Source organism: Perognathus longimembris, chromosome 23 (genome assembly GCF_023159225.1).
Source record: "Perognathus longimembris pacificus isolate PPM17 chromosome 23, ASM2315922v1, whole genome shotgun sequence".
Taxonomy (NCBI): domain Eukaryota; kingdom Metazoa; phylum Chordata; class Mammalia; order Rodentia; family Heteromyidae; genus Perognathus; species Perognathus longimembris.
The window spans coordinates 15,942,761-15,970,608 of NC_063183.1; the positions used below are offsets into that span (position 1 = coordinate 15,942,761).

At 44.7% G+C, this 27,848-nt stretch overlaps 1 protein-coding gene across 3 annotated transcripts in view; it reads right to left on the reverse strand.

The window, feature by feature from the left end:
* The window catches only part of Pdpk1 (3-phosphoinositide dependent protein kinase 1), a 69,952-nt gene that overhangs the window by 18,740 nt on the left and 23,364 nt on the right, over positions 1–27,848 (reverse strand). For 2 of the 3 annotated variants that reach the window (XM_048333050.1, XM_048333053.1), the window contains exons 2-5: positions 8,615–8,881; positions 3,344–3,386; positions 2,945–3,082; positions 607–751 (exon numbers count right to left, since the gene is read on the reverse strand). In XM_048333050.1, coding sequence (XP_048189007.1) covers positions 607–751; positions 2,945–3,082; positions 3,344–3,386; positions 8,615–8,881 — 593 coding nt within the window. Of the gene's footprint in view, positions 1–606; positions 752–2,944; positions 3,083–3,343; positions 3,387–8,614; positions 8,882–18,079; positions 18,140–27,848 lie in introns of all 3 variants that reach the window. The other variant, XM_048333052.1, reaches the window with a different exon arrangement.

The window sequence follows — 27,848 nt, forward strand, 5'->3', positions numbered from 1 at the left end:
AGGAGCTTATGAACACATTCAATTTGAGGTTATCAGGATAAACTCTTGGGAAATGAGATCAGAAATAAAAAGACACAAAGCTAAAAGTAACAAAATGAAAGTACCAGGGGCTGGGAATATGGCCTAGTGGCAAGAGCGCTTGCCTTGTACACATGGAGCCCTGGGTTTGATTCCTCAGCACCACATATATAGAAAATGGCTAGAAGTGGCGCTGTGGCTCAAGTGGCAGGGTGCTAGCCTTGAGCAAAAAGGAAGCCAGGGACAGTGCTCAGGCCCTGAGTCCAAGCCCCAGGACTGGCAGAAGAAGAAAAAAAAAGTACCAGTCCAGATGATACAAGTGGTTGCCTTGACAGGAAGACACTGAGCCATGGTGACCTGATGTTTCATGGTACAAGACTACGTACAGATTCCTTCCACTTTCAGCCTTTTCTCAACTTTCACAGTAAGTTGCCACCAGGCACCCCATCACATCTACCACAAAGTAAGCTAGAGCTAGCCCCAGAGGGCTGGTTTGGGTGTCAGCCATAGCATATAGGCCACAGGGCCACTAATCCTAATCACTACAGGGAGGGTCCTATGAGCACTGCCTTTGAGGAGCTCTCTTACCTGTGAATGATGCCCTTGCCGTGCAAGTACTCTAGAGCAGACACAATCTCAGCTGTGTAAAATCGGGTACAGGTCTCATCAAAAGAACCAATTTTGCGGATATATTTAAGCAGTTCTCCATTTTTGGCATAACTAAGGCCAAAATCTGAATATTATACAGTTAAGGAAGAATAAGGAAGATTTTTTTAATCGACTTAACCCAATAAGAAATGTTTATTAAATGCAGACTGAAGGTACCTGTGCCCCCAAGACAGCTGTTCTTTTTTGAGTCAGATCCAAGCCCAGCTCCAAGACCAGGCATCAGTGCAGGATTCCTTCTAAGAGTATAATGACACAGTTCCTATAAAAGTACAGATGGCATCTCAGCACAGTCTGCACTTCTGGTCACATAATCCCCAGAGGCATCTGTGGCTTGTGAGAGGGAACCACTAGATGGCTGTCAGGCCCACTGGCAATCCCTGGCCAAGGCACAAGCAACACATGGCGGCTTCAAGTGCAGAGTTACAGCTTAGGAAGATGGGATCCTAACTGAACCCACAGGGCAGCCTTGCCTCAACCTTTGTGCACTGTGTGCTGTACTAACAGTCCAAACATGCAGCTGTTCCTTCTCTGCATAAAAGTGACAAGCTGTGTAAGAGAACCATTTTCTCAGTTTCTTGATTCATTTGATCTATTTGTGAGATATGTGCTGGGAGAGACTCAAAGGAAACAAAGCTAAAGATAGGACCAGAACTTAGCCCTGAGGTCAACAGCAATGCTGTTGTTTCCATGCTGTGACCTTGTATCATGTGGAAAAATAGGTACAGACAGGCCTGGCAGGAGCTGGAGAAAGCGAGCAACAACATTCAAGACCACTTCAGTCTTATCTTTTCTTTTCTGGCCAGTCCTGGAGCCGCAGGGCCTAGGCTCAGTCCCTGAGCCTCTCTGTACTCAAGGCTAGCACTCTACCACTTGAGCCACAGTACCATTTCCAGCCTTTTCTGTTTATGTGGTACTGAGGGATAAAATCCAGGGCTTCATGCATGCTAGGCAAGCACTCTACCACTAAGCCACATCCTCAGCTTCAGTCTTAATCTGTACCTGAGGAGAAAGGTTCTTTACTGTTCAGGCTACAGTTGAGCCAGAGCTGCATCGGGGTACTTTGTCTCAGATGGGCTTCTTCTGTGTTCATTCTCCTACTCTCCCTCATTGTATCCGGTGAAGAGCCTCAATGGTTCCTCTGTAAATCCATCTGCCTATTGTCAGCCTGTGGCAAGGATGTCCCCAGGATCTGCCTTACCTCTGCAGGTATGTGGGTAAATCTTGCAGTCATTTCTCAACACAATGAACATTAAGGATTTGGAGTGAAGGGCAGAATTCTATTTGATCTCATGCTTATGGAAGATAAATGTACCTAGGACTCTGGAATTTGTCTTGATGATCAAGAACATATACCACTAGACAAAGACCTAGAGTCACATCCACCAGTTCTGGCCAGTCCCATCTGAAAATCAGACAGCAAGAGCACCCTCATCTAGGCAATGATGGTGGGAGAAAAGTGTGATGTCAAAACTGCATAGAGTTTGGGTATCTCCCAGGAGTACAGTGTGATTAGAAGTTTGGACCACAGGGTGGCAGTATGAAAGGTGGTAGAACCTTTAAGAGGCAGGACCTATATGGATAGTCCTTGGGTCATTAGATGGGAGGCAGTTCTCTCGTTCCTTGGTAACTGGTAATTCTCCCCATTCTACCACTCTCTCAGCTTCCTGGCTTGAGATGTGACCCCTCTTTCATACATGTTCCACCATCCACCATCTACCACACACCACAATGCCACAACCTGCACCATATCATTTGGCCATTCAGCCTCCAAGCTGTGAGCTAAACAAGCCCCTTCCCTTGATAAAGATGGCTGTCTCAGGTATTCCTGAAGTGACACATGGCTGACTAGTAACAGTGCTTCATAACCAATAGTGTTGTTCAAGAGCTCCAAGAAAGCCCAGAACTAGACCATTGGATGTTCAGCAGCCAGAGAACTCACGGGCTCAAAGAAAGGTGAAGTAACAGGGGACCCAAGAGACAAAAGGGAGGAATCAAGGCAGCTACCTAAGTGAGAAAGTCAAGAAAAGTTGAAAAGGCTGCTGTATGAGCATTGGCAACAGAGATGGAGGGAAAGGTAGAAGACAGACATTAGAGGACAGAGAGTACCACCTAGACATCAACATTCTATCAATCCCTGAGAGTCCCAAAGGAGAAGGGATCTATCCTTTTCTATTCCAGGGAAGGGGATACTTGTGAGAAAAAACAATGATGTGGCAGGTGATGTGATTTCAGATAGCACTGATCACACAAAGGATACACAACTTTTCATCGTCCTGAAATGTGAAGTAAAGCTTAACAAAGAAGGGGTGATCCAGGCGTGACATCACATCTCGCTCTCTGGTTACATACGGGACCTTGTTCTCTTTTATAATATGACGTTTCTCCAGAATTTTAACTTAAGGTAGAGAGAAATAAGTTATTACAGTTGGGAAAGGTACAAAAAATATACTGGAGATACAATTTATAAAGGTAACTGGGAGACACTGTAGTTCTTCTAAAATCATTCACTTATACCAGCTTCATGGTCTCTAAGACCAGTCATGCCCTAGACTCCAAATTTATAATAGAAGCCTCCCCACCCTGTCACCCGGGTTGCCATGTGTACACAGGCTGACTAGCCTCAAATCCCAGATACACAGCTCACTGTAGTACTCACTAGCATATTCCCTGGAGGTAGCCAGTTCTCGGGCCAGGACAACCTGGTTTGGGGAGAAAAATGAAAAGAAACACACTTTACAGCACCTTGTAAAAGAAAAGGAAAACATACCAGGAAACAGGGTCTGACAAATACTTCCCCTTACAAGGCTTGAAATTATATTTAAAAACTTTAAGTCCTCCATTAACAAACAACAGAGAACCACCGATCATGTTAATAACAGTTAACATCACATTGTAACAGTTAACAACAAACTCCCCATTGCTTTCATAAGGGTCAACTTTCAGTAGTCATCTTAGTATATATAGTTTAAGTATAAATTCAAGAACCTTCTAGGCTAACATTTCCAAATACTACCAGCAATTGGGTACTGGGAACTTTTTTTTTTTTAACAGGACTTCCAAGCTGGCTTTGTTTATTTGTTTTGTTTTTGTTGCCAGTCCTGGGGCATGGACTCAGGGCCTGAGCACTGTCCCTGGCTTCTTTTTGCTCAAGGCAAGCACTCTACCACTTGAGCCACAGCGCCACTTCTGGCTTTTTTTTTTTAATCTATATATGTGGTGCTGAGGAATTGAACCCAGGGCTTCATGTATACGAGGCGAGCACTTTACCAGTGGAACTGGTAGTTCCCCCTGGGAACTTCTTTGGTAGCTACTCAGGAGGCTGAGATCTGAGGATCCTGGTTCAAAGCCAGCCCAGGCAGGAAAGTCTGTGAGACTCTTATCTCCAATTAACCACCAGAAAAATGGAAGTGGTGCTATGGATCAAAGTGGTAGAGCACTAGACTTGAGCTGAAGAGCTCAGGAACAGTGCCCAAGCCCTGTGTTCAAGCCCCGTGACCAACAACAATAACAACAAAAACTTTCAGTCAGGTGTTGGTGGCTCATGCTTGTAATTCTACTTGGAAGGCAGAGATGAAGAGGATTACAGTCCAGGGCAGCCCAAGCAAAGATCAAGGCCCTGTCTCAAAAAATAACCAGAGACTGGGTGTTGGTGGCTCACACCTATAATCCTAGCTACTATGAGGATTTGGGTTCAAAGCCGGCCCAGGCAGGAAAGCCCATGAGATTATTTCCAATTAACTACTGAAAGTCAGACATGGAACTGTGGCTCAAAGTGGTAGAACACTTGCCTTGAGCAAAAAAAACTCAGGGACAGCACCTAGACCCTGAGTTCAAGCCCCAGGACCAGCACAGAAAACAAACAAAACTTCAAAGATATGCTCTTTCAGGATATATTAACTGTAAGCTTACAATTCATTTGATGACTAAACTTGATCATGGGTATAAAAGGTAAAGGAGAAGAAACCAGCACAGGAGTTCACCTTTCCAGGATACCCTCATGCTGCCTGCCACGTATACACCTAAGCTGCCACCTATATACTAAGCTGCCACCACCTCAGGAACAGAGTACCCAACACAGCTTCCCTGATATGGAAAAGACTGATCTGCACTAGTAAACTCTAGGCACACCTGAGGCAAAGTGGAAGCAGTTGGTGGATCTCACATTTGGCTTAAGCATGCCAGTGACTACTCTGCCATGGGAGCTTTACCCTTCCATGGCTAGAATGTGCACGTGTCTCATAAGACACCTAAAGATGGACTGCCGGAGGACTGGAGAACAGATGAAATGTGCCTCCGTGAAATCCCTGGGCCTTGCAGAAAAACCTTGAGAAAGCCACAGTGTTGTGGGAATACTGTGACTCGGAGTCCCAGTCTGTGATGGGCTCCTCAGACATGGTCCTGGAAGAGCACTGTGAGATGCCTGTTGTTATTAGGAATGACTTCAGGTTAAATGTACTTTGGTGAAAAACCTCAAAAGATCTTTCTGGAAGAACATGCCACAAGCAAATGCTGGCTTCTTACACAGGAAAAGGAAAGAATCTGTCACTCAGTAGAATCCTTTCTAAGGCAATATTTATGTAATCTTTCTATTGTCTACCATTTCATAAGCAGGCTTCCCACAGGAACAGAAGGATCTTCTAGAAAAATCATATGTGATTCGTGATGTCCTCCATGTCACCAGAAGTGACCATGGACATCAGGGTGTCCTCAAGAGGCCTGCCCACTGTCCAGCATTAGGCTCTACCAAGTCAATATTCTGTTCAGCTGGTAACTATACTGCTTTACGTGCATACTCTCCCCTCACCCACTCCAGAACTCTAATTCTAAGTGCTGTCTATTTCAGGAATGGTGAGAAATACTGGCAGGTAACACCTAATTTGAGATGTAGGGCTGCAGATTCCAAACAGGCTTGTAGTAGTCCCCAAGCAACTCAGCATGGGTTCAAAACAGCACAGGGATGACTGCAGCACCCAGGAAAGATAGTGCCTCTCTTGCATACCTGTAGAAACCCAGGGTCAAGGCTAATACCCCAAATAAATCCTCATTTTTAGTCAAAATAAAAGAGGAAAGCTGCAGACAAGAGAGAACCTTCACTGAACTGTCATAGTAGTTAGTGAAAGTGGTCTCTTCTTACAAGGGGCAGTGAGGATAAGAATCCCCAGGTTAAGAGGACGAGGTAACAAACAGTACAAGAAATGTATCCAATGCCTAATGTATGAAACTGTAACCTCTCTGTAATTCAGTTTGATAATAAAAACAAACAAAAAAAAAGAGTTGAGGCTTTTTTCCCCACAAGGGCAACACAATCCTTCTAAACACAAAGTTATTTCACAAAAATTGCTAATTAAGATCATCTAAATTAAAAGTGTAAGGGCAGGAAAATTGGGGGAAAGTGAAGGAAGGGGTAATATTGTCCAAAAAAGAAATGTACCCATTACCTGGTGGTAACCCCTCTGTACAATATAGTAACAAAAAAAGTGTTTTTAATATATAGAGGGCTGGGAATGTGGGTTAGGGGTAGCGTGCCTGATTAGCATCATGAGGCTCTAGGTTCAATTCCTCAGTACTACATACACAGAAAAGGACAGAAGTGGTGCTGTGGCTCAAGTGGTAGAGTGCTAGCCTTGAGCAAGCCAGGGACAGTGCCAAGGCCCAGAGTTCAAGCCCCAGGACTGGCAAAATAAGAAAAGGAGAGAGGGAGAGAGGGAGAGAGGGGGGAAGGAGGAAGAAGAGGAAGGAGGAGGAGGAGGAGAATGAGCAGGGAAGGAAGGGAGGGAGGAAGGGAGGAAGGGAGGGAGGGAGGGAGGGAGGGAGGGGAGGGAGGGAGGGAGGGAGGGAGGGAGGGAGGGAGGGAGGGAGGGAGGGAAGGGAAAGGAAAGAAAGAAAGAAAGAAAGAAAGAAAGAAAGAAAGAAAGAAAGAAAGAAAGAAAGAAAGAAAGAAAGAAAGAAAGAAAGAAAGAAAGAAAGAAGAAAAAAGAAAAGAAAGAAATAGAGCCAGGCACTGGTGGCTCATGCCTGTAATCCTGGCTACTCAGGAGGCTGAGATCTGAGGATCATTGTTCAAAACCAGCTCAGTCTGTAAAACTCCTATTTCCAATAAACCACCAGAAAACCAGAAGTGGCATTATGGTTCAAAGTGGTAGAGCATTAACTTTGAGTAAAAGAGCTCCACGACAGTGCCCAGGCCCTGAGTTTAAGTCCCAGGATGAGCACACAATAAATAAACACACACACACACACACACACAGGGAGGGAGGGAGGGAGGGAGGGAGGGAGGGAGGGAGGGAGGGAGGCTGTAAAAGTTTAACATTAATTTGGGGCTGGGAATGTGGCCTAGCGGTAGAGTGCTTGCCTAGCATGCATGAAACCCGAGGTTCAATTCCTCAGCACCACATTAACAGAAAAAGCCGGAAGTGGTGCTGTGTGGCTCAAGTGATAGAGTGCTAACTTTGAGCAAAAGGAAGCCAGGGACAATACTCAGGCCCTGAGTTCAAGCCCCAGGACTGGAAGAAAAAGAAAAAGAAAGTTTAACCATAATTTAAACAGGGTGTTGGAAATACGGGTAAACTATAGTTCTTGTTCTTTGTATTTTAGAATCTTTTGTAAGTGTAAAAAAAAGAGAGAGAGAAAATAAATTTCACATATGGATTTTTTCATAGGAGCCAAGCCAGAAAGACTGGTGATTCAGGAACTCTCCCAGTGCCCATGTGAGATTAGAGACCACGAAAGGAGGACACCCATGTGGGAATCTCTTTTTGTGGAGGCTCTTTTGTGCTGACAGCACAGACCCTGACACTTGCTTAGTATACACAGTGCTCCAGGTTTGGTCTCTAGCACTGCAAGAAGAAAAAAAAAAATGTTTTTTTGGTCATATTGTGGACTGAACTCAGGATCTATCTAGTTATGTCCCCAGTTCTTTTTGCTTTCATTTTGTTTTTAGGACAGGGTCTCACTATCTTTGTGACTGGGCTGTTCTTAAGTACAAGATCTTCTTGCCTTACTTGAGTAGCTTGAATTAGAGGCATGTATTACCATTCCTGGCAAAATACTTCTTATCTAAGAGTGTAACTTGAGCATTCTGCTAATTGTAAAAACGACTAGACTCACAGACTCCACCTCAAACATTTCTTGAGGTTGCCAGTTTCAGAGGAAAAAATGATAGAAGTTAGATCTCATGAAAGTGATTAAGAACACTAAGGTTATATTTATGTTTATAAAACTGAAAACAAATGTCCAAGGCATATTACTTTACATATCAAAGCAAACAAAACACCAACCAATCAACCAGATACAAAAAAGGTAGTTAAATGCTACCAAAATCTGATGAGATACTAACATTAGACTAACTTTCAACCTAAGGAACTTGTAGGGAGAGTGGCCTCACAATGAGTGGGGGGATACAAAAGAAGGTAAACTGCTGGTACTAGGTTAGAATGAAATTTTAACTGTGTACACACACACACACACACACACACACACGACTAGAGGCATGGCTTAAGCAGCACAGTACCTGCCTAGCAAATGCAAATCCCTGAGTTCAAACCCCAGTATTGCCAAAAACCATAAATTTAATTTAAATTTTTAAAAAAATCAAGAGATTTTTTTTGAAACAATGTTGCACAATGTTACCCAGACCAGGCTCAAGCAATCACCCTGCCTCAGCCTCCAAAGTACTAGTACTTCAGGTACATGTCACCTGTACAAAAGATGCTTTGTACAGCTTTCATCTACAAAAATCAAGTTTAGATGTTTTAGCCACACTCCTCAAGAGATCTACTAAGGGAATCCACACCCTCCCAAGACTCCAGAGGCCATGTGGCAGAAGATGATCTGTGGCAAGGAGTCAGGTGTCCTAGCTCCCAGGCCCTCTGATCAGCCCCTGCGAGGGATACAAGCTTGTTTAACAAGCAGTACAACACATACTCACTGTTGAAAAAGAGCCCTCGCCAAGGATTTTCCCAAACTTGAAGTCTTCAGGCCGTTTCTTACGAGGCTGTGGAGGCGGCTGGGCAGCATGCTGCAGGGGGTTGGTGTTTGGCCGGGACTCAGCTGTGGTACCATCCATGGTAGATCCCTGCCTACTGACACTGCTGGAAATGCCAGAGGCTGTGCCAGACTCAGTCTGGGTCCTCACCATTGATGGAGACGGACAGGTACATAACACCACACTGGACTGAATGGGAACAGCATCATACTGTGGGCACAAAGGAGAGAGGTAAAACTTAAGCAGCTCATTTACCCTAAGCAGACAGACTGCCCACAGTATGATTCCACACCCTGTCTCAACATTGCTGAGGGCAAGGAAGCCCATCTGAAACTTTGCCTTTATGATTAGGGCCAGCCCTTCTCTTCTCTCTCTCCCCTGTTCACATCCAGATGTGGCAAGGCTAAGTCCTCATCTCTCCCTCAGCCCTACAGTCTTCACTAGTCCCTCAAGGCCAGGCTAAGACAACCACTTTTAATTAAGAGGGAAGAGTAGATAAAAGCAATGATTGAATATGTGTACAATATACACAGACACCCAATACTGGCAAGACTTTGATAAAGCAAGCATATACATACAACTGTAGCTGGCACCCAAAACGTGTGTTGCTGTTAAAATGTTTTTGGAAAGCAATTTGGCAATTGTGAACAAAATGATTTGATACCCAGTAATATGAAAGATGATACACAGTTAAAAAATGGAAATGGAAGCCTGTGGTGGTACACACTGGTTATTCCAGCACACAGGAGACTGAGACAGAAAGATACTGAGTTCCAGGCCAGGCTGAGCTACAAAGGAGGTTATGTATAAATAGATAATTAAATAACAAAAACAGAAGTGGGAAAGAGAAAGGATCAGATAATGCTTGAAGCCAAACTGACATTACACAAAATTGTACCCACATCATAAAAGCTTTTTTTTCAGCTCTAACCATAGTATGTCCTCATAGTAGTGACACTGGCTCAACTATAAAAGAAAACATGATGGGCTGGGAATGTGGCTTAGTGGTAGAGTGCTTGCCTAGCATGTATAAAGCCCTGAGTTTGATTCCACAGTACCACATGAACAGAAAAAGCAGGAAGTGGTGCTGTGAGTCAAGTGGTAGAGTGCTAGTCTTGAGCACAAAGAGGCTCAGGGACAGCAACCAGGCCCTGAGTTCAAGCTCTAAGACTGGCAGGAAAAAAGAAAGAAAAGAGGGAGGGGGAGGGAGGGAAGAAGGGAAGAAGGGAGGGAGGGAGGGAGGGAGGGAGGGAGGGAGGGAGGGAGGGAGGGAGGGAGGGAGGGAATCGGAATCAAGGCACCCAGGTTCTAGTCTCTTAATAGTCCTTCCCACTACAGAAAGAGGGCACTGGACTTCTCAATGTGGTCCTGGAACCCACAATGTATCTGAAAACCAGGGGCCTCCCCACTGGTTCCCACAGGATAGAAGGACAGGACAGTAGCCTGCCAAAGCTTTTACTGGCCAAGATGAGGCCTATTCAAATACAAAAATTACACTGAGAAAAGCCATAGGACTGTAATGATATAAAAAATGTTAAAAAGTCTATCAATATGATAATATAGAAGGCTAAGGAACTGGAGGCATGGCTTAAGAAGTACAATACTAGCTTTGAGTAAAAAAAGATAAGGGAAGGCAGGTGTGCTAGTGGCTCATGTCTATAATCCTAGATACTCAGGAGGATGAGACCTGAGGATTGTGGTTAAAAGCCAGCCCAGGCAGGAAAGTTCTTAAAACTCATATTTCCAATAAACCACGAGAAAACTGGAAGTGGCACTGGACCGCCGCAGCGACACACACACACACACACACACACACACACACACACGGAGGACCAGGATTCAAGTACCGGTACCAGCACAAAAATAAATAGCTGAAAAGACTAAATGGCTAATATCAGTTCATGAGAACAAGGGCGTGTGGACACATAGCTTTTTCCCTTAAATTCTTTGAATGTTTCTTTATACTCCTCCAGGTGAATAAGAAAGGTACACAGTGAGAATCATGAAGAAGCCTCAGCTCTGAAAAAAGCAGTAACCATATCAAGCATGGGAAAGATATGTGAGCCCACAATGGGCAAGAGCAAGCCTGGATGGCAGCTCAGCCAAAGAGAAGAGCTACTTGAGCTACTCATCTAAAAAATCACAAAATGCCTAACAAGGACAAAAACAAATCTAGAAGGAACATCCTGTGACCCAAACATGATGAACGTGGAGGTGGAGAAGGGAAGCAGCAGATGGTGACAACAGCCAGGCGCCTGGGCAGTGCTGCAGTGCAGCGAGAGCGCCTTGGCTCCCCATAGGAGGCCCAGAAGCACACCTCTACAGACTGGCCAAACAGCTTCATCAGGAACTCTGCACCTGCTCCATGGCTCAGGGGAGACAGGTTTCTCTTTTCGATGGGTCTGCTATGGCCATCATTCATTCCAAGGTGAAAATATATATTCACTCCGGATAAAAGCATATGCATAAAAATGAGGGACCTACCAAACACCTGCAGATGTAGAGGGTTAGTAAGTTGAAGAAAAACCTAAATACTAGGAAGCATTTTCCACATACAAAATCCTTTGACTTCTTTTTGTTTGGTTGTTGTTGTTTTTTTTTTGGGGGGGGGGTTGCCAGTCCTAGGCCTGAGCACTGTCCCTGGCTTCTTTTTGCTCAAGGCTAGCACTCTGTCACTTGAGCCACAGCGCCACTTCTGGCTGTTTTCTATATATGTGGTGCTGGGGAATCGAACCCAGGGTTTCATGTATACGAGGCAAGCACTCTTGCCACTAGGCCATATTGCCAGTCCCTCGCCAGCCCCTCCTTTAACTTCTTCCTAGAAACTCAATCTAAAAAAATTAGTCAATAGTATTGTGTGTGTGTGTGTGTGCAGGTGTATGCACACATGTGTGCACATCCCTAAACAGGGTCTTGAATTCAGGGCTTGGGCGCTGTCCCTGGGCTTTTTTACTCAAGGCTGGTGCTCTACCACTTGGCCGCAGCTCCACTTCCAGACTTGGGTGGTTTGTTGGAGATTAGAGTCTCAACACTTTCCTGCCCAGGGCTGACTTGAGCTGTAAGCCTCAGATCTCAGCCTCCTGAGTAGCTAAGAGTATAGGAATGGGCTACCTGCAGCTGGTATAGTCAACAGTATTTTAAGGTTAGATTTATAAAATATCATAATAGAGCCAGGCATTGGTGGCTCATGCTTATAATCCTAGCTACTTAGGAAGATGAGATCTAAGGATCGTGATTTGAAGCCAGCCCAGGCAGGAAAGGCCATGAGACTCTTATCTCCACTTAAGCAACTAAGAAACCATTAGTACAGAAGTGGAAAATGGTAGTGGCTCAAGTGGTAGAGCAGTAGCCTTGAGCAAAAAGCTCAGGGACAGCATCCAGGCCTGAGTTCAAGCCCCATGACCTACAAAAACAACACAAAATCTTACAAAAGAATAGACACACACACACGTTTTTTGTTTTGTTTTGTTTTGGCCAGTCCTGGGACTTGGACTCAGGGCCTAAGCACTGTCCCTGGCTTCTTTTTGTTCAAGGATAGCACTCTGCCATTTGAGCCACAGCGCCACTTCTGGCCATTTTCTATATATGTGGTGCTGGGGAATCGAACCCAGGGCTTCATGTATCCAAGGCGAGCACTCTACCACTAGGCCATATTCCCAGCCCTCGTTTTGTGTGTGCGTGTTGTGTGTTTTGTTTTTTAATAGAAGCTAGAGTGTAGTTCGGTGGTAGAACATTGGCCTAGCATGTAAGAGGCCATGAGTTCCATCATCAATACCTGGAGGAAAAAATATCTACTGCAGTTCTGAGTATCATGACAAAAGAGAGAACTGCCTAATATCTCTCAAGAGAAAAATGACACTTCTGTATATTACTGTGCCTAGCCTAGACACTGAAGAATACGACGCAGTCTTCAGAAACAGATATAAAAAGTTATGAAAGCATGAGTACAAAATTGGTGAATTTGGGCTGAGGGTATATTGGAATCTTTCGTACTTTTCTGGCAACTTTTCTATAACTTTGGAATTCATTCTAAGTAAAAAGTGAAATATATGTATAAGGAAATGCAAAATTAGATGACTACAAACACTGCAAAAATGTAAGTATTCTCCACAGAAGACACGGACAAAATGGAAAATGGTTGTTAAGATAGTGAGATTATAGATTTTTACCTTTTTTTTTTTTGCAGTAAAAGCCTGGTCAAACACAACTGAAACCAAGAGGTTTGTGTTGAGGAAAAGGAGGACTGGCAGCCCAGCATCTGTGGAATATCTAGAAACAGTCCTCTACACTGCTGGAATCAGTGAAAACACTCATAGCTTTTTCCACCAGCATCCCAAACCTCAGTGATTTCCACCCTCCCAAAATATAAGACCTGCTGTTGGCTCCTGAGGATGACCAGCTCTTGGCCCATATGTAGTCAGAGACCTAAAACTTCTAGCTAGCCTGGGTACTCAAAGATCATGTTTATTTATGGAAAGCTGCTATTTTCTTGAAAGCTTCTCTGGATGGTCAATAAGTAAGTATGACTATGGATTCCATAAATACTCCACAAGAGGAGCCAGAGATTGGACAATACCATAATGATTAGGTTCTATCAATGCCATAATGATTTGTCCCTATCACCAAACTTACAACACAAATCTAAACTGACTCTCACAACTCTCCCTCTGGAGATCAACAAGAACTGTTTACCTTCAGGAGCAATGATAAATAGGAAAAAGTGGTCCCCAGGCTCAAGACCAGCAAGGACTGTGATCCACCAGGACTGTGCTCACAGATGGACTGTGTACAATGCCACTCTAAGTGCACCTTACAAGGCTCCTGGACACAGCAGTCTCCCCAGCCACCTTCTAAGCAAACCCTCAGGTCAGTACTTTGGAACAGCAGAAGAAGGCTAACCTGCAGAGACATATGTTGGGGGAGGCAGAAGGAGCCAGCACTACTCCTATTACTGGGAATTGACCTGGCCATGCCTTGGTTATCCAAGTTAAGTCAGGTCAACACAGGCACTTTTACAAGCCTTAGCCTAAGTTCTTTGGTATGCTCAAGTCCCCTGTCAAGCAAGGCCCATGGCAACACTATTCTCCTGTAAGATGGATCCAGCTGCTTTTCCACCAGGTAAAGGGGTCAGGCCTACCCCTGATTTCCAGCCAGAGACAAGCATAACCTGACAAGATCTTCAGAGCTAGCAGTCAGCCAGGGGCTAGTAAGTGACATAGCAAGTGAAAGATGCCTTAATTTAGAGATTCAAGAAAATGAGTTGTTTCCTAAAAACTGACAATTGCATACTGAGTAAAATCTCAGACATTAAATTCAGACTAGGACAGTCACAGTTTGGATGGAAGAGCTAACTATGCATTCGCATGCCTCTTGATCCAACAAGTAGTCGCTAACATTGATACTAGGGGCCAAACTCTGGGTCTCACACATTAGGCAAGCACTCCACCACAGAGCTATTCCCTCTGACATGAAAGTTCTTACTCTGGCACTGGTGGCTTATGCTCTAACTGTAGCAACTCAGGAGGCTAAGATCTGAGGATTATAGCTCAAAGCCAGTATGAGCAGAAAAGACATCTTTAATTAACCAGCAAAACACAAGAAGCGGATCAGGACACCAGTGGCTCGTGCATGTAATGCTTGCTACTAAAAATGCTAAGATCTGAGGATCCCAGTTTAAAGCCAGCCTGGGCAGAGAAAAATGAAAAGGTTCTTATTTACAATTAACTAGCAAAAAAGCCAGAAGTAAAGGTATGGTTCAAGTGGTAGAGGACCATCCTTGAGCAAAAAAGCTAAGTGAGAGCATGAAGCCTTGAGCTCAAGCCTCAGTATTGAGGGTAGGAGAGAGTAGGAAAGGAGGGAGGTGAGGAGGGAGACAAGGAGAAAGGAAGGGAGGGAAAATTATTGATCAAGGTGGAGAACAATACTGCTTCTTTATGGTAGTCAGGACTTCAGCCTTACCTTGTGCTATATAAGTAACATCCAAGTAGTAAGTTTCCAAACAGCCTGCCACAATAGCGGAGGAACTGTCACTGCAGGCAGCAGGTGGACCACCACATCAACAAAAGGCCAGATGTGGGCTGAGAATGTGGCTTATGATGCTTGCCTAGCATGCATGAAGCCCTGGGTTTGGTTCCTCAGCACCACATAAACTGAAAAGGCCAGAAGTGGCACTGTGGCTCAAGAGGTAGAGTGGTAGCCTTGAGCAAAAAGAAGCCAGGCCCTGAGTCCCAAGCCCCCAGGACTGGACACACACACACACACGCGCGTGCATACACACACGTCCTGACATCTCCCATCAAACTGGCTATTCTTAGACAGATGACCCTAGTATCAAACACCCTTTTGAGGGAAGAAAAACAACAAAGAATGCTTTTGCTGACCTCAGGATCACTTACCAAGAAAAACTACCTTTAGCTGAAACTTCCTGACTGCTAATTTTAATAAGAGTTCTGACTCTTGGATAGTCTACTGAAAAACACAGATCACTAGAAGCAGATCTGGGCAAATCTCTAGGGAACCTTTTCTCTTCTTTTCTTTCCTTTTCTTTTCCCTCCCTCTCTCCCTCCTTCCCTTCCTTCCTTCTTGTCAGTTGTAGGGCTTGGACTCAGGGCCTGGGCTCTGTTCCTAAGCCCCTTTTGCTCAAGGCTACTGCTCTACCACTTTGAGCCACAATGGTTTTCTGGTTTTCTGGTGAATAATTGGAGATAAGAATCTTGGGGCTGGGAATATGGCCTAGTGGCAAGAGTGCTTGCCTTGTTCATAAACATGAAGCCCTGGGTTCAATTCCCCAGTACCACATATACAGAAAATGGCCAAAAAAAAAAGAATCTCACAGACTTTTCCTGGCTGGCTCTGAACTGTGATCCTCAGACCGCAGCCTCCTGAGTAGCTAGGATTACAAGCATGAACCACTGGTTCCCGGCTCTTCTTTTCTTTTTTCCAGTCCTGGGGCTTGAACTCAGGGCCCTGGCAATGCCCCTGAGCTTCTTTCGCTCAAGGCTAGCACTCTACCACTTGAGCCACAGCACCATTTCTGGCTTTTTCTGTTTATGTGGTAGCAAGGAATCGAACCCAGGGTTTCATGCATACTAGGCAAGCACTCTACCACTAAGCCACATCCCCAGCCTGCAGCTCTTCTTTTCTATGTGAGTGGCTTCCATACAATGAAGGCCTCCAGAACAGATCCTTACAGGACAGCAATGACCTCGGAAGAGTATGTCCACACCTGTCCTGGGCTCTGCTAGTCCCTCTATCTAGGTGCCAACCAGGCCATGCAGCCAAGAGCTCTTGTACTCCATGGCACTTGCCAGCCAGATCATGGGGCTTGCTAGAAATGCCAGTGCTGTGGACAGTTCAACCTACCCCAGCAGATCCTAAAACACCAGGGAGCACTAACTCAGAAACAAAACAAAGCATCACTGGGCACAAACCCTGCCTGCTTCCTCTCCAACACTAGTCCGCAAATGGGACAGTAAGTGCCATGGAAAACACTCAACCCACTTGAGCGGGTGTGTGAGAAGACAGAAGGTGCCATGAGAAGCTGAGATATAAAGGACACAACCGATGTGTTCTGGTGTTACTGGTGCTGTTTATCAAGGGGTAGCAAAATAAGACCCACTTCAGTCAACCACAGACATACATTTCTGAGCAGCCATTTTCAATGCAGAACTCAAGCATCAGAAGAGAAGTGATGCTGACCAGTTTCAATGCAGGAGACTCTCTGAGTCAGCCAAAGAGGCCATTAAATAAGCCATTCCTCCAGGGACTGCAGATGTCCAGTATATATGTCCAGCATGGTCACGGATGCAGTCTCATAGCAACCTCTTGTAGGTGTGACCATGATTAATGCCACTAGCTCCAACTCAGATACCCTGCCATATTCTATCCCAGGGGTAGGCTATCAATCAAGGTGCTTTTGTCCCCTACGTGACATTTTGGGTTGTCATATATGGGAGAGGGAGAAAACATTTTATTGATATCTAGTGGCAGAGATGTTGTTAAACATCCTAGAATGAAAGGGACAACAACAAAAAGAAAACTGGACCCATGGGTCAACAGTTCCTACTGAGAACTTGTGCTGGCCTCACAGATTCTGCTCTCAGGTCTTCAGTGGCATCTTCAGTGGCCTCTCCAGAGCTCAGTACTGTGCAGCCACCTCTCAGAGCAGACAACATACACACAGGCTGGTGGGACTAAAGAAGGAGTAAAGTGCTGTCCAGTCTGTGAGGCACATTAAAAATTCTAATGTGATGTTTAGGAAATGATAAAAGCTTAGATTTATGATAAAAACTGTATAAAATTTGAATCATGGGTGTGACTTTAAATCCAGGAACACTGAATTGGAGCAGAGTGGGGAATAAGCAGCACATAGAACATACGTCTGGCACCAAGAGCCTAGTAGGAGTCCAAGGAAGGGAGAATAGGAGCAGTTTAAGGTGCTGCACAAGTGGTAGGAGGAAAACTGCAAGGATAAGGCCATATGGAGGCTGAAAAGAGGGAAGCAGGCATACCCCTTCAGGCTAAGGTGACACAGCCACTTCTTCAGCAGCAGAAAGTTAAGACATGCCAACCCAGGGAAGATGGCACAACTCCAAATGCTTGGATGGAAGACATCATCCTAATGGCAGCTAGTCTTCCATCCCCCTCCTCACCTAACCTTTCCAATAGAAAGTGGGGGAAGACACCCAGGGCCTGTGTCCAATCACCAGCCCTGCCTTCTGGTCTAATTTCTCTTGGACTTCTGGCTCAGCTGGTCACAACATAGGCTTTGGCTGGAACTCTGCTTAACAATGCTGTTTCCAAATGCCAGCCTTTGACATTTCACTTGCTGTAAGGTTATACCCAATAATTTCTCTGATTTAATTTTCTTGAACTTACAAAGTAAACCAGGCACTGGAAGCCCATACCTGTAATCCTAGCTACACAGGAAACCTAGATCTGAAGATCACAGTTCGAAGCCAACCCAGGCAGAAAAAAGTATGTGAGATTTATCTCCAATGAACCAGCAAACAGCCACAATTGGCGGTGTGGCTCAAGTGGTAGAGAACTGGCCTTGAGGGGCTGGGAATATGGCCTAGTGGCAAGAGTGCTTGCCTCGTATACATGAAGCCCTAGGTTCTATTTCCCAGCACCACATATATAGAAAACAGCCAGAAGTGGCGCTGTGGCTCAAGTGGCAGAGTGCTACCCTTGAGCAAAAAGAAGCCAAGGACAGTGCTCAGGCCCTGAGTTCAAGGTCCAGGACTGGCCAAAAAATAAAAATAAATAAAAATAAAGAGCTTTATTTAAAAAAAAAAAAAAGAAGTGGCCTTGATCAGCCTTGGATTCAAAGCCCAGTACCAGCTAAAAATAAAAATAAGCCAACTTGTAAGGTAAACTCTCAGCACAAGACAGGTATAAAAGACATACCTAAGGCCCAAGTCTGTTGCTATGAAGAACACCCTGTTTCTTTCATGGCTCAGCAACCCACTGTAGAATACAAACACAACTAGAAACCTGAATGGAACAAGTCCTGGTTGAGCCTGCCCAATCCACAGATACAGAAGAAATCTGCTTAAGTAGCTTTTTTTTTTTTTTTTAGGGAAGAATCACCTTTACACAGTGTACCTCAACCCCCATTCTACTCGGCAATAGATAAAGGAGCTCTAAGCTCCCTTCTCCCATCATGAGTCCAAGCTTAGCACTGTACCCTCTAGGTGATTGAGCTGGGATTGAGACAACTAAAGAACTGCATTCCTTATACCTCTCAGAGCCGGCCATAAGAGAAGGTTTCAGCTCAGGTCTTTCCCATCTGTAAACATTAAGGCATCTAATACTAACTTCTTTTAAGATGCCTGGCAGCAGATTCAGCACAAAGTGAAATTTCAATGAAAGGTCTGAAGGCAGCAATAAGCCTCGCTTTGACAGCATACTTGGTCAGCACCATAGCATATATTAATTTGTCTTCTTTGCTGTTGTGACCTCTGAAGCACCTGAAGCACCAGCACATCATGGCAGTCCCAGTAACCCCTGAACCTGAGGTAAGCCAAACTCGCTTTGGTTTGCTGGCATAAAATAGAAAGCTCAGCCAGAAATGAGAGGCATAAGGGATTTCAGGGATGCAGTCTAGGAGGATTAGGGAGTGGTGCCTTGTTTTACAAACAACCTGACAGGAGGTAGAGCAGCAGCGCCAGCACCTGACCACTATCTTCTCTCTCCAACTAAATGACCAGAACACTGGTGCTCTGACCCTCAGAAATTTCTCCAAGCCTGTCATCCAACCTGCTAAGCAGGCACACTGCATTGTTTGCACAGATCACATATTTCCACAGTCCTGAAAGACTTACAGGGAGATCTGGGACCTTAAAACAAACCTACTGCACTATCTGCAAACCACCCAGGACATGGAGTGAGTTCTGCAACTACACCACACTTACCAAAGGCATTTCTGTTATTTCCTCAATTTATATTTACTCATTTTGTTCATCACTTTCTCAAATAAGGTAAATTAACTGCATTATTCACCCTATTACTCAGCAAATATAGTTGCTTTGTTAGCAAAGCTCTGGGGACATGCTCCCTGTCCTCCTGGTTCTAAAACCATGCAATTGAAAAGTGGTGGGGTGGCTCTACAGATGTGGATAAGTACTGGAAGGGAGCAGAAGAAGACTCTGGCCCTGACACCTGGGCCCTGAGGCCAGAGCATGAACTGGCCCAGGGTTTGGACTGCAGTAGCAGGGAGCATATAAACATGTTCAGAATGTAAGATTTGTAAAAACAGGGTAGGGCGCTGGTGGCTCACACCTGTAAATCCTAGACACTAAGGAGCTGAGATCTGAGGATCGCAGTACAAGGCCGGCCTGGGCAAGAAAGTCCATGAGACTCTTATCACCAATTAACTAGAAAGTAATTTCCAATTAACTAAAAAGCTGTAAAGGAGCTATGGCTCAAGTAGAAGAGCAATAGCCTTGAGCCCAGATCTTGAGTTCAAGCCCCAGGACTGGCAAAAATAAGCCTCTAAATATGTAACACTTTTTTTTTTTTTTTTTTTGCCTGTCCTGGGGCTTAAATTCAGAGCCTGAGCACTGCCCCTGGCTTCTTTTTGCTCAAGGCTAGCATTCTACCACTTGAGCCACAGCACCACTTCTGGATATATATATTGTACTGAGAAATCAAACCCAAGGCTTCATGTATACGAGACAAGCACTCTACCACTATGCCATATGCCTAGCCCTGTATCACATATTTTTAAAGTTTTAACTTTCCCTAAGATTTCAAATCCAAAATATACAAGTCTTCATGAATCAGAAAGAAAACTATTCATTTTAAAGTCTAAGTGATGTGTAGAAAGAAAGAACTCTATGATAAAAGGGGTGAGTCTTTTCAGGGAACATTATGTGCATGTATGGAATGAACTCCCTTTGTACAACTAATATAGGCTAATAAAAATAATGAAGAGGGCTGGGAATTGGCTTACAGGTAGAGTGCTTGCCATGCATGCATGAAGCCCTGGGTTTGATTCCTCAGTACCACAGAAACAGAAACAGCAGGAAGTAGCGCTGTGACTCAAGAGGTAGAGTGCTAGCCTTGTGCAAAGAGAAGCCAGGGACAATGCTCAGGCCCTGAGTCCAAGCCCCAGGACAAGAAGGACGGGAGGGTGGGAGGGAGGGAGGGAGGAAGGGAGGGAGGGAGGAAAAGAGGGAGGGAGGAAAGGAGGGAGGGAGGGAGGGAGGCGAGGGAGGGAAGAGAGAGAGAGAGAGAGAGAGAGAGAGAATTAATTCTAATTTTTCAGGTAATAGCTCAATAGCTGTTATAGACCCTCAACCCTGTTGGATCATCACACACACTGTGTGAAAGAGCACGGCCCACACAGTACCTAGCAAAAGCTTCAACCAGGCCCACAATGTTCACTTGGAACCTGCCACCTGCCCTGCCAAGGCATTGAAGATACAACAAAAACCAAAACAAACCCTCAAGAAGCCACACTGGGGGCTGGGAATATGGCCTAGTGGCAAGAGTGCTTGCTTGCCTCATATACATGAAGCCCTAGGTTCAATTCCTCAGCACCATATATATAGAAAAGGCCAGAAGTGGCACTGTGGCTCAAGTTGGCAGAGGGCTAGCCTTGAGCAAGAAGACGCCAAGCACAGTGCTCAGGCCCTGAGTCTCAAGCCCCAGGACAAGAAGAAGAAGAAAGAAGAAGAAGAAGAAGAAGAAGAAGAAGAAGAAGAAGAAGAAGAAGAAGAAGAAGAAGAAGAAGAAGAAGAAGAAGAAGAAGAAGAAGAAATTGCCACACTGAAGAAGATGGGACTTCTCTTCAGTCAGAGAAGCCCTTCCTGTGAAGGTGACTTGTGTGCAAGCATTCAGGAGAAAGAGAAAGTCCCAAAGATGACAGAAGAGCTTCCAGACCACTGCCCTTCTTATGGGCACAGTGACACAAGTACTGGTCTCCTGGAAGCTTCCCACCTTCTTGGAATTCTGCAATTTCCTTCCCAGCTGAGGTATAACACACCAGCCAAACACTTCTCAAAGCTGGTCCTTGGTGGGACAATGTTTACAAAGTCAACACGGTGGTGTTATTGCCTTCCTTCAAGGACATACTAACTTGTTGCCAATGGCTATGGTCTTATAAATGATTTTACTTCTTCAGTAAAAGGAGATGATAGTTCAATATTACCTTTTAAAGCATCTCTGAGCATCAACCTTGAGATGAAAGGTATAAGAAAAAAATCCTAAAGTCTAAATGTTTATTTGGACCAGTCATTACTCTAAAGAGCAAATTTTATAGCATTTTATGGCAGGGATTAAGCAGCATACATAGCCATCTGAGAATATCACGACACTTTTCAGAACAGCTACCCAAAGGCCCATGTGCAGGGAGAGGGCATCCTTTCTAGTCCTTGGCCCTGCAGAGACCTCACAGCTAGAGATCCCAGCCACCTCAAGTATGGCGATGAGTCAATCCCTCCTGGCACAGCCCTATCAGTTTGCCACCCACTTGGTGACCTAAATTATGACAAATAAATCCTTTTAGTTACTTAATAACCTCTGAAATGTAAATCTCTAGGGAAATTAAAGCAATAAAACCCTAGGTATGGCTGGGTGCTGGTGGCTCAGGTCTGTAATCCTACCTACTCAGGAGGCTGAGATCTTGAGGATAGCAGTTTGAAGCCAGCCCTGGCAGTCAGGAAAGTTCATGAGACTCTTATCTTCAATTAACTACCAGAAAAATGAAAGTGGTGCTGTGGCTCAAATGGTAGAGTGCTAACCTTTAGCGAAAAAGCTCAGAGACAGCACCATGCCCCAAGTTCAAGCCCCATATACAACAACAACAACAACAACAACAACAACAACAACAACAAAACTAGATGGGCTGGGAATATGGCCTAGTGGCAAGAGTGTGTGCCTTGTATACATGAAGCCCTGGGTTCAATTCATTAGCACCACATATATAGAAAATGGCCGAAGTGGCACTTTGGCTCAAGTGGCAAAGTGCTAGCCTTGAGCAAAAAGAAGCCAGGGACAGTGCTCAGGCCCTGAGTCCAAGCCCCAGGACTGGCCAAAAAAAAAACTAGGAATGTCAGCCTACCAGTCTACTATTTCTGTCCTCTAATAAATTGGAGTCTCTCACAAAAACATGTCCCTCGGCCCATCTCCCAGGCACCTTTTTAAAATGAAAGCCAGACCCTCCGTTACAACCTGACCACTGGCCTTTCCTACACACACCTGCACACACTCCAAATCCATGCCTCTGAGACTCAAGGAATGACTCCCTACCTCCAGAGGCTCCTACTCAGATCCCCACCCCCACCATCCACCTCTAGTCCTAGAAGCTAACTGCATCAATCAACCTCTGTAAAAGATTCTTCTTGCCCTCTTTTCTAGCTTCTACATTATTTTAAGGACAAGCTTCTGCAACCATGTCAATTGAGGAAATATGAAAGTTGTGCCCATTGTGTAGACCCTAGAGAACAAGTAAAGACAAATGTCCAAAACTGAACCTGTGACTATCAGAGCCAAGTCCCTAAGGCTGCCTGTGGAGAAGTAGGTCTCACTGCCCCACTGCACTCACCAGACAGGACTGCCCCCATCATCTCCCTGAACAGGGTGGGGCTTCCAGGCTGTTTCTGCCACCAGTTTCCAGAGTGTGCACTACAGGTTCAGGGAGGACCACCATCACTCTGCAAGGCCACCACTAAAACAACTGACTTCTAACTGAACTTGTAAAATGTAGCTCACTTGTAAACTAGTTTTCTTCAACTGGTCTCAGATAATTTGCATGTAAGAAATTTAAACTTTCATTATATAAGATGAGGCTAAGCAAAATGAAATCCAAGAGATGGAAACACAGGATTGTATTGTTGTTGTTATGTTTAATGTACTAGGTGAATTTCCTTTGGCATACCCCCTATGGTCACTGTATATGATTTTGGTACACTGGATATTGTATATATGCTTATCTGAACTAGGGAAGGAAAAGAAAAATAAGGGAGGGTGTAACAAATAAGACAAGAAATGTACTCACTACCTTATTATGTAACTGTACCCCCTCTGTACATCACCTTGTCAATAAAATTTAATTTAAAAAAAAAAGAAATTTAAAGTTTCAAGTCCTTTCACTGTTTTTCCTTTTGGTAGTCCTGAGGCTTGAATTCAGGGCCTGGACACTCTACCACTTGAGCCACAGCACCACTTCTGGCTTTTTCTGTGTATGTAGTACCGAGAAATCGAACCCAGGGCTCCGTGCATGCTAGGCAAGCATTCTACCACTAGGCCAAACTCCTAGCCATCCTTTCACTTTTTAAGTAGAGTTCAGCAGTCTCTCTGTCAGAAGTAGGAACTCTCAAGGGATATTAATTTGAGATTAAATTATATTTTCATAGTCACCAAACAAGCTGAAAAGAAATATATAACAAGGCTGGAAATGTGGCTTAGTGGTAGAGTGCTTGCCTAGCGTGCATGAAGCCCTGAGTTCGATTCCTCAGTACCACATAAACAGAAAAAGCCAAAAGTGGCGCTGTGGTTCAAGTGGCAGAGTCCTAGCCTTGAGCAAAAGAAGCCCAAGGACAATGCTCAGGCCCTGAGTTCAAGCCCTAGGACTGGCAAAATAAATTTTTTTTTTAATTTTTTTTTTTTTTTGGCCAGTCCTGGGCCTTGGACTCAGGGCCTGAGCACTGTCCCTGGCTTCTTTCCGCTCAAGGCTAGCACTCTGCCACTTGAGCCACAGCGCCGCTTCTGGCCGTTTTCTGTATATGTGGTGCTGGGGAATCGAACCTAGGGCCTCGTGTATCCGAGGCAGGCACTCTTGCCACTAGGCTATATCCCCAGCCCCATTTTTTTTTTTTTTTTTTTTTTGGCCAGTCCTGGGGCTTGGACTCAGGGCCTGAGCACTGTCCCTGGCTTCTTCTTGCTCAAGGCTAGCACTCTGCCACTTGAGCCACAGCGCCACTTCTGGCCATTTTCTGTATATGTGGTGCTGGGGAATCGAACCCAGGGCCTCATGTATATGAGGCAGGCACTCTTGCCACTAGGCCATATCCCCAGCCCTCCATTTTTTAATTTTTTAAAAAAGAAATACATAACATACTGCTCAATTAGTAATAAGTATTTAGGAAAATGTCATATATCAAAATACCCAGTGACCCACATTATATTGCTAAGTGTAACATTTGATTGACAAACAGATTTAAAGGAAAATGGATCTTTGGGCAAAAGAAAACAAATAAATGGCCTGGTTCCTTTTGCACCTTCCTTCAAGCCTCAGATATCTTGAGTCTTCCAAAGCTGCAGACAACTGCTTCAATGACCCTTAAGGAGACTAACTGCCAAGTACACAGAGGCGCGTGCGCGTGCATGCATGTGTGCACACGTGTGTGTGTGCGTGTGCGTGTGCGTGTGTGTGTGTGTGTGTGTGTGTGTGTGTGGAGGTGCGCAGGCATGTCAATCCTGGCCCTTGAACTCAGAGCCTGGGTGCTGTGCATGAGTTTTTTTGCTCAAGGCTAGAGCTCTACCACTTATGCCATAGTTTCACTAACCACTTTTTGGAGATTTATTGGAGTCTCAGACTTTCCTGCCCAAGCCGACTTTGAACCACAATCCTCAAATCTCAGCCTGAGCAGCTAGGATTACAGGCTTGAGCCACCAGCCCCTGGCTAAAATACTTTCTTGTCTAAGATGGTTCTCAGTGTGTAAGGGTGGGAGAACCACCAGTGGTTTTTCCACCAGTACTTTGAAACAATTCAAAATATGTTTACAGTGAAAATGTTTCACCCATTAATTCCCTGAACAGTCACAAAAATAATACCCCCTATGTAGATCTAGCACTATCTGAGCCCAGGTCTAAAAAGAAAAGACTTGAGGGTCCATTATTCTGCAAATGAAGGGGTTAAATGAGAAAAAGGATTGAGGCTGACTGATGTTCTTTAGATCCCTCTGTACCTTTTACCTTTTTTTTTTTTTTGCCAGTCCTGGGGCTTGAACTCAGGGCCTGAGCACTGTCCCTGGCAAGCACTCTGCCAACTTGAGCCACAGCGCCGCTTCTGGCCTTTTCTATATATGTGGTGCTGAGGAATCAAACCTAGGGCTTCCTGTATAGGAGCCAAGCACTCTTGCCACTAGGCCACATTCCCAGACCCTGTACCTATTTTTATTATTTTTCCTGTACCTATTTTTAAAGGACAAAATAAGGCTAGGCACTGGTGGCTCACACCTGTGATCCTAGCTACTGAGGAGGCTGAGATCTGAGGATCGTGGTTCAAAGCCAGCCCAGGCAGGAAAGTTGTGAGACTTTTTATATTTAATTAACCACCAGTAAACCAGAAGTGGAGCTGTTGTTCAAAGTGGTAGGGCACTAGCTTTGAGCAAAAAGACCTCAGAGATGGTGCGTAGGCCCCAACTTCAAGCCCTGTGACCAACAAAAAGATAAATAAATGAAAGGACAAAATGCAGCCAGAAGGGATATACATCTATAATCCCAGCATTCATCAGGCTAAGTTAGGAAGACCTCAAATTTCAGATCAACTTGGGAGATACATAGCAAGTTGGAAGCTAGCTTGTGCAACACTGTAAGACCCTGTCTAAAAGTAAAAACAAACAGGCCACGAGTTTGTATAGAGAATGAGGTTTGGGCTAAGTGCCAGTGGTTTACACCTAGCTAGCTACTGAGGATACTGAGATCTGAGAATTGGGGTTTGAGGCCAATCTTGGCAGAAAAATCCTGGAGACTCACTTCTAATTAAACCAGCAAAAAGCTGGTACTCAAGGTTATGGCTGTAGTGGTAGACCCTAGCCAAAAGTAAAAAATAAAAGCTTTATGAAAGCTTGAGGCCTTGAGTTCAAGTACCAATACCCTTCTACAAACACACACACACACACACACACACACACACACACACACACACACACACACACACACGGTTTGGAAGCTGAAGGCAGGCTAAAGACATTGGTCTGGAGCCATGAAAAACAGTCTCAGCCACAGGACTGTAGTTCTCTTTATACCTGATATTTGAACAATCACAACTAGATTACTATTGCACCTTGGTTTCTATAAGTTTGGTTCATTTTTTGTTTCCCCTCAACAAACACCCCTTACAAATCTGCTGAAAAGAATCTAAGTTCTCCAGAATAAATAGATCCAACAAGGCAAGGGACATGGCTCAAGTGGTACAGTGCCTACCTGGAAAGAGCCATGTCCTTCCAACTTCAGAACTTCCAAGTCAAGAAAAAAGGAAGCCAGGTGCTAGTCAGTGGCTCATGCCTATAATCCTAGCTACTCAGGAGGCTGAGATCTCAGGATGACAGTTCAAAGCCAGCCCAAGCAGGAAAGTCCATGAAACTTTTATCTCCAATTAACTACCAGAAAACTGGAAGTGGTGCTGTGGCTCAGGAGGTAGAGTGCTAGCCTTGAGCAAAAAGAAGCCAAGGTCAGTGCTCAGTCCCTAAGTCCCAAGCCCCTGGACTGGCCAATAAAAAAAAAAAAATCCCTAAGACTTGTCTCTTCCAAATACTGCTAATTTATCTGTGAGTAAAACTACATTAAATACCAAATACCTACTCTATTAGGTCTGAATTTAAATTGAGAACAGAATCATCTTTAAAAAACAACAACTGAGTTCTCTAATACACATATAGAAGTCAAGACTGAAATAAGAGCCTTCTATGGTCACACAGCCTAACAGTTCAGTCAGCAAGAGAAAGAATCCCAGACTCAAAATGCCAACTTGTCTTTAAATGCCAGCATGTGATCTGGAGCCCTAGAGAGCACTGCAACAGGCAACCAATACACACACATACACACACACACACACACACACGTAGAGGTGTGTCTCTAGGTCCTGATTTGTGGGAGGGCTAAGGACGTGTATCAGTGATAGGACACTGCCTAGCACTGGGTTCAGTCCCCAGCATGGAGGTGGGGAACTATGGGAGGCTGCTACAAAGTCCATTCAGCTCACTCCCAAAGGGATACAGTTCCTAAGCAGACTGTGCTTACTAGCAAAAAAAAAACATTCTGGGGGCTGGGAATATGGCCTAGTGGTAAAGTACTCACCTCATATACATGAAGCCCTGGGTTCAATTCCCCAGCACCACATATATAGAAAAAGCCAGAAGTGGCACTGTGGCTCAAGTGACAAAGTGCTAGCCTTGAAAAGAAGCCAGGGACAGTGCTCAGGCCCTGAGTTCAAGCCCCAGGACTAGCGAAAACAAAAAACAAAAAAAAAAAACACCATTCTGGAAGAACTTAGGCCAGGAAATTCCACAAAGCTAAACCTAGTATAGAAGACCAGCATGAAGTAGGGGTGTTCAGGACCTTATCATCACTACTTTCTCCTACTGCACAAGGATAACTGGTAAAGTAACAAAATCAAAAACTCAATTCAACTTCTAGATTTCCCAATTACCCCCTAAGCAAGCTTCTCTCTCCCTCTATTCTTCCCCCCCCCCCATCTCTTTCTCTGAACCATAATTATCGTTGTACAAAATGAGGTTGTTGGCATGAACACACACACCCTCACCCATGCAAGAGCTGCTTGGTGCCTCACCAGACAGCAGCAGAAGCACTCTGTAGAGTCAGGTATGTCACTCACACAACAGACTCCATGGCAGGAGGGAATTAGCAACTTTTCTGTACTCATACCACAGGCCAGCGCCTAAATGTTCTTCCCTGTAACTGCACGTCTGTGGGGAGCTAGCTCTC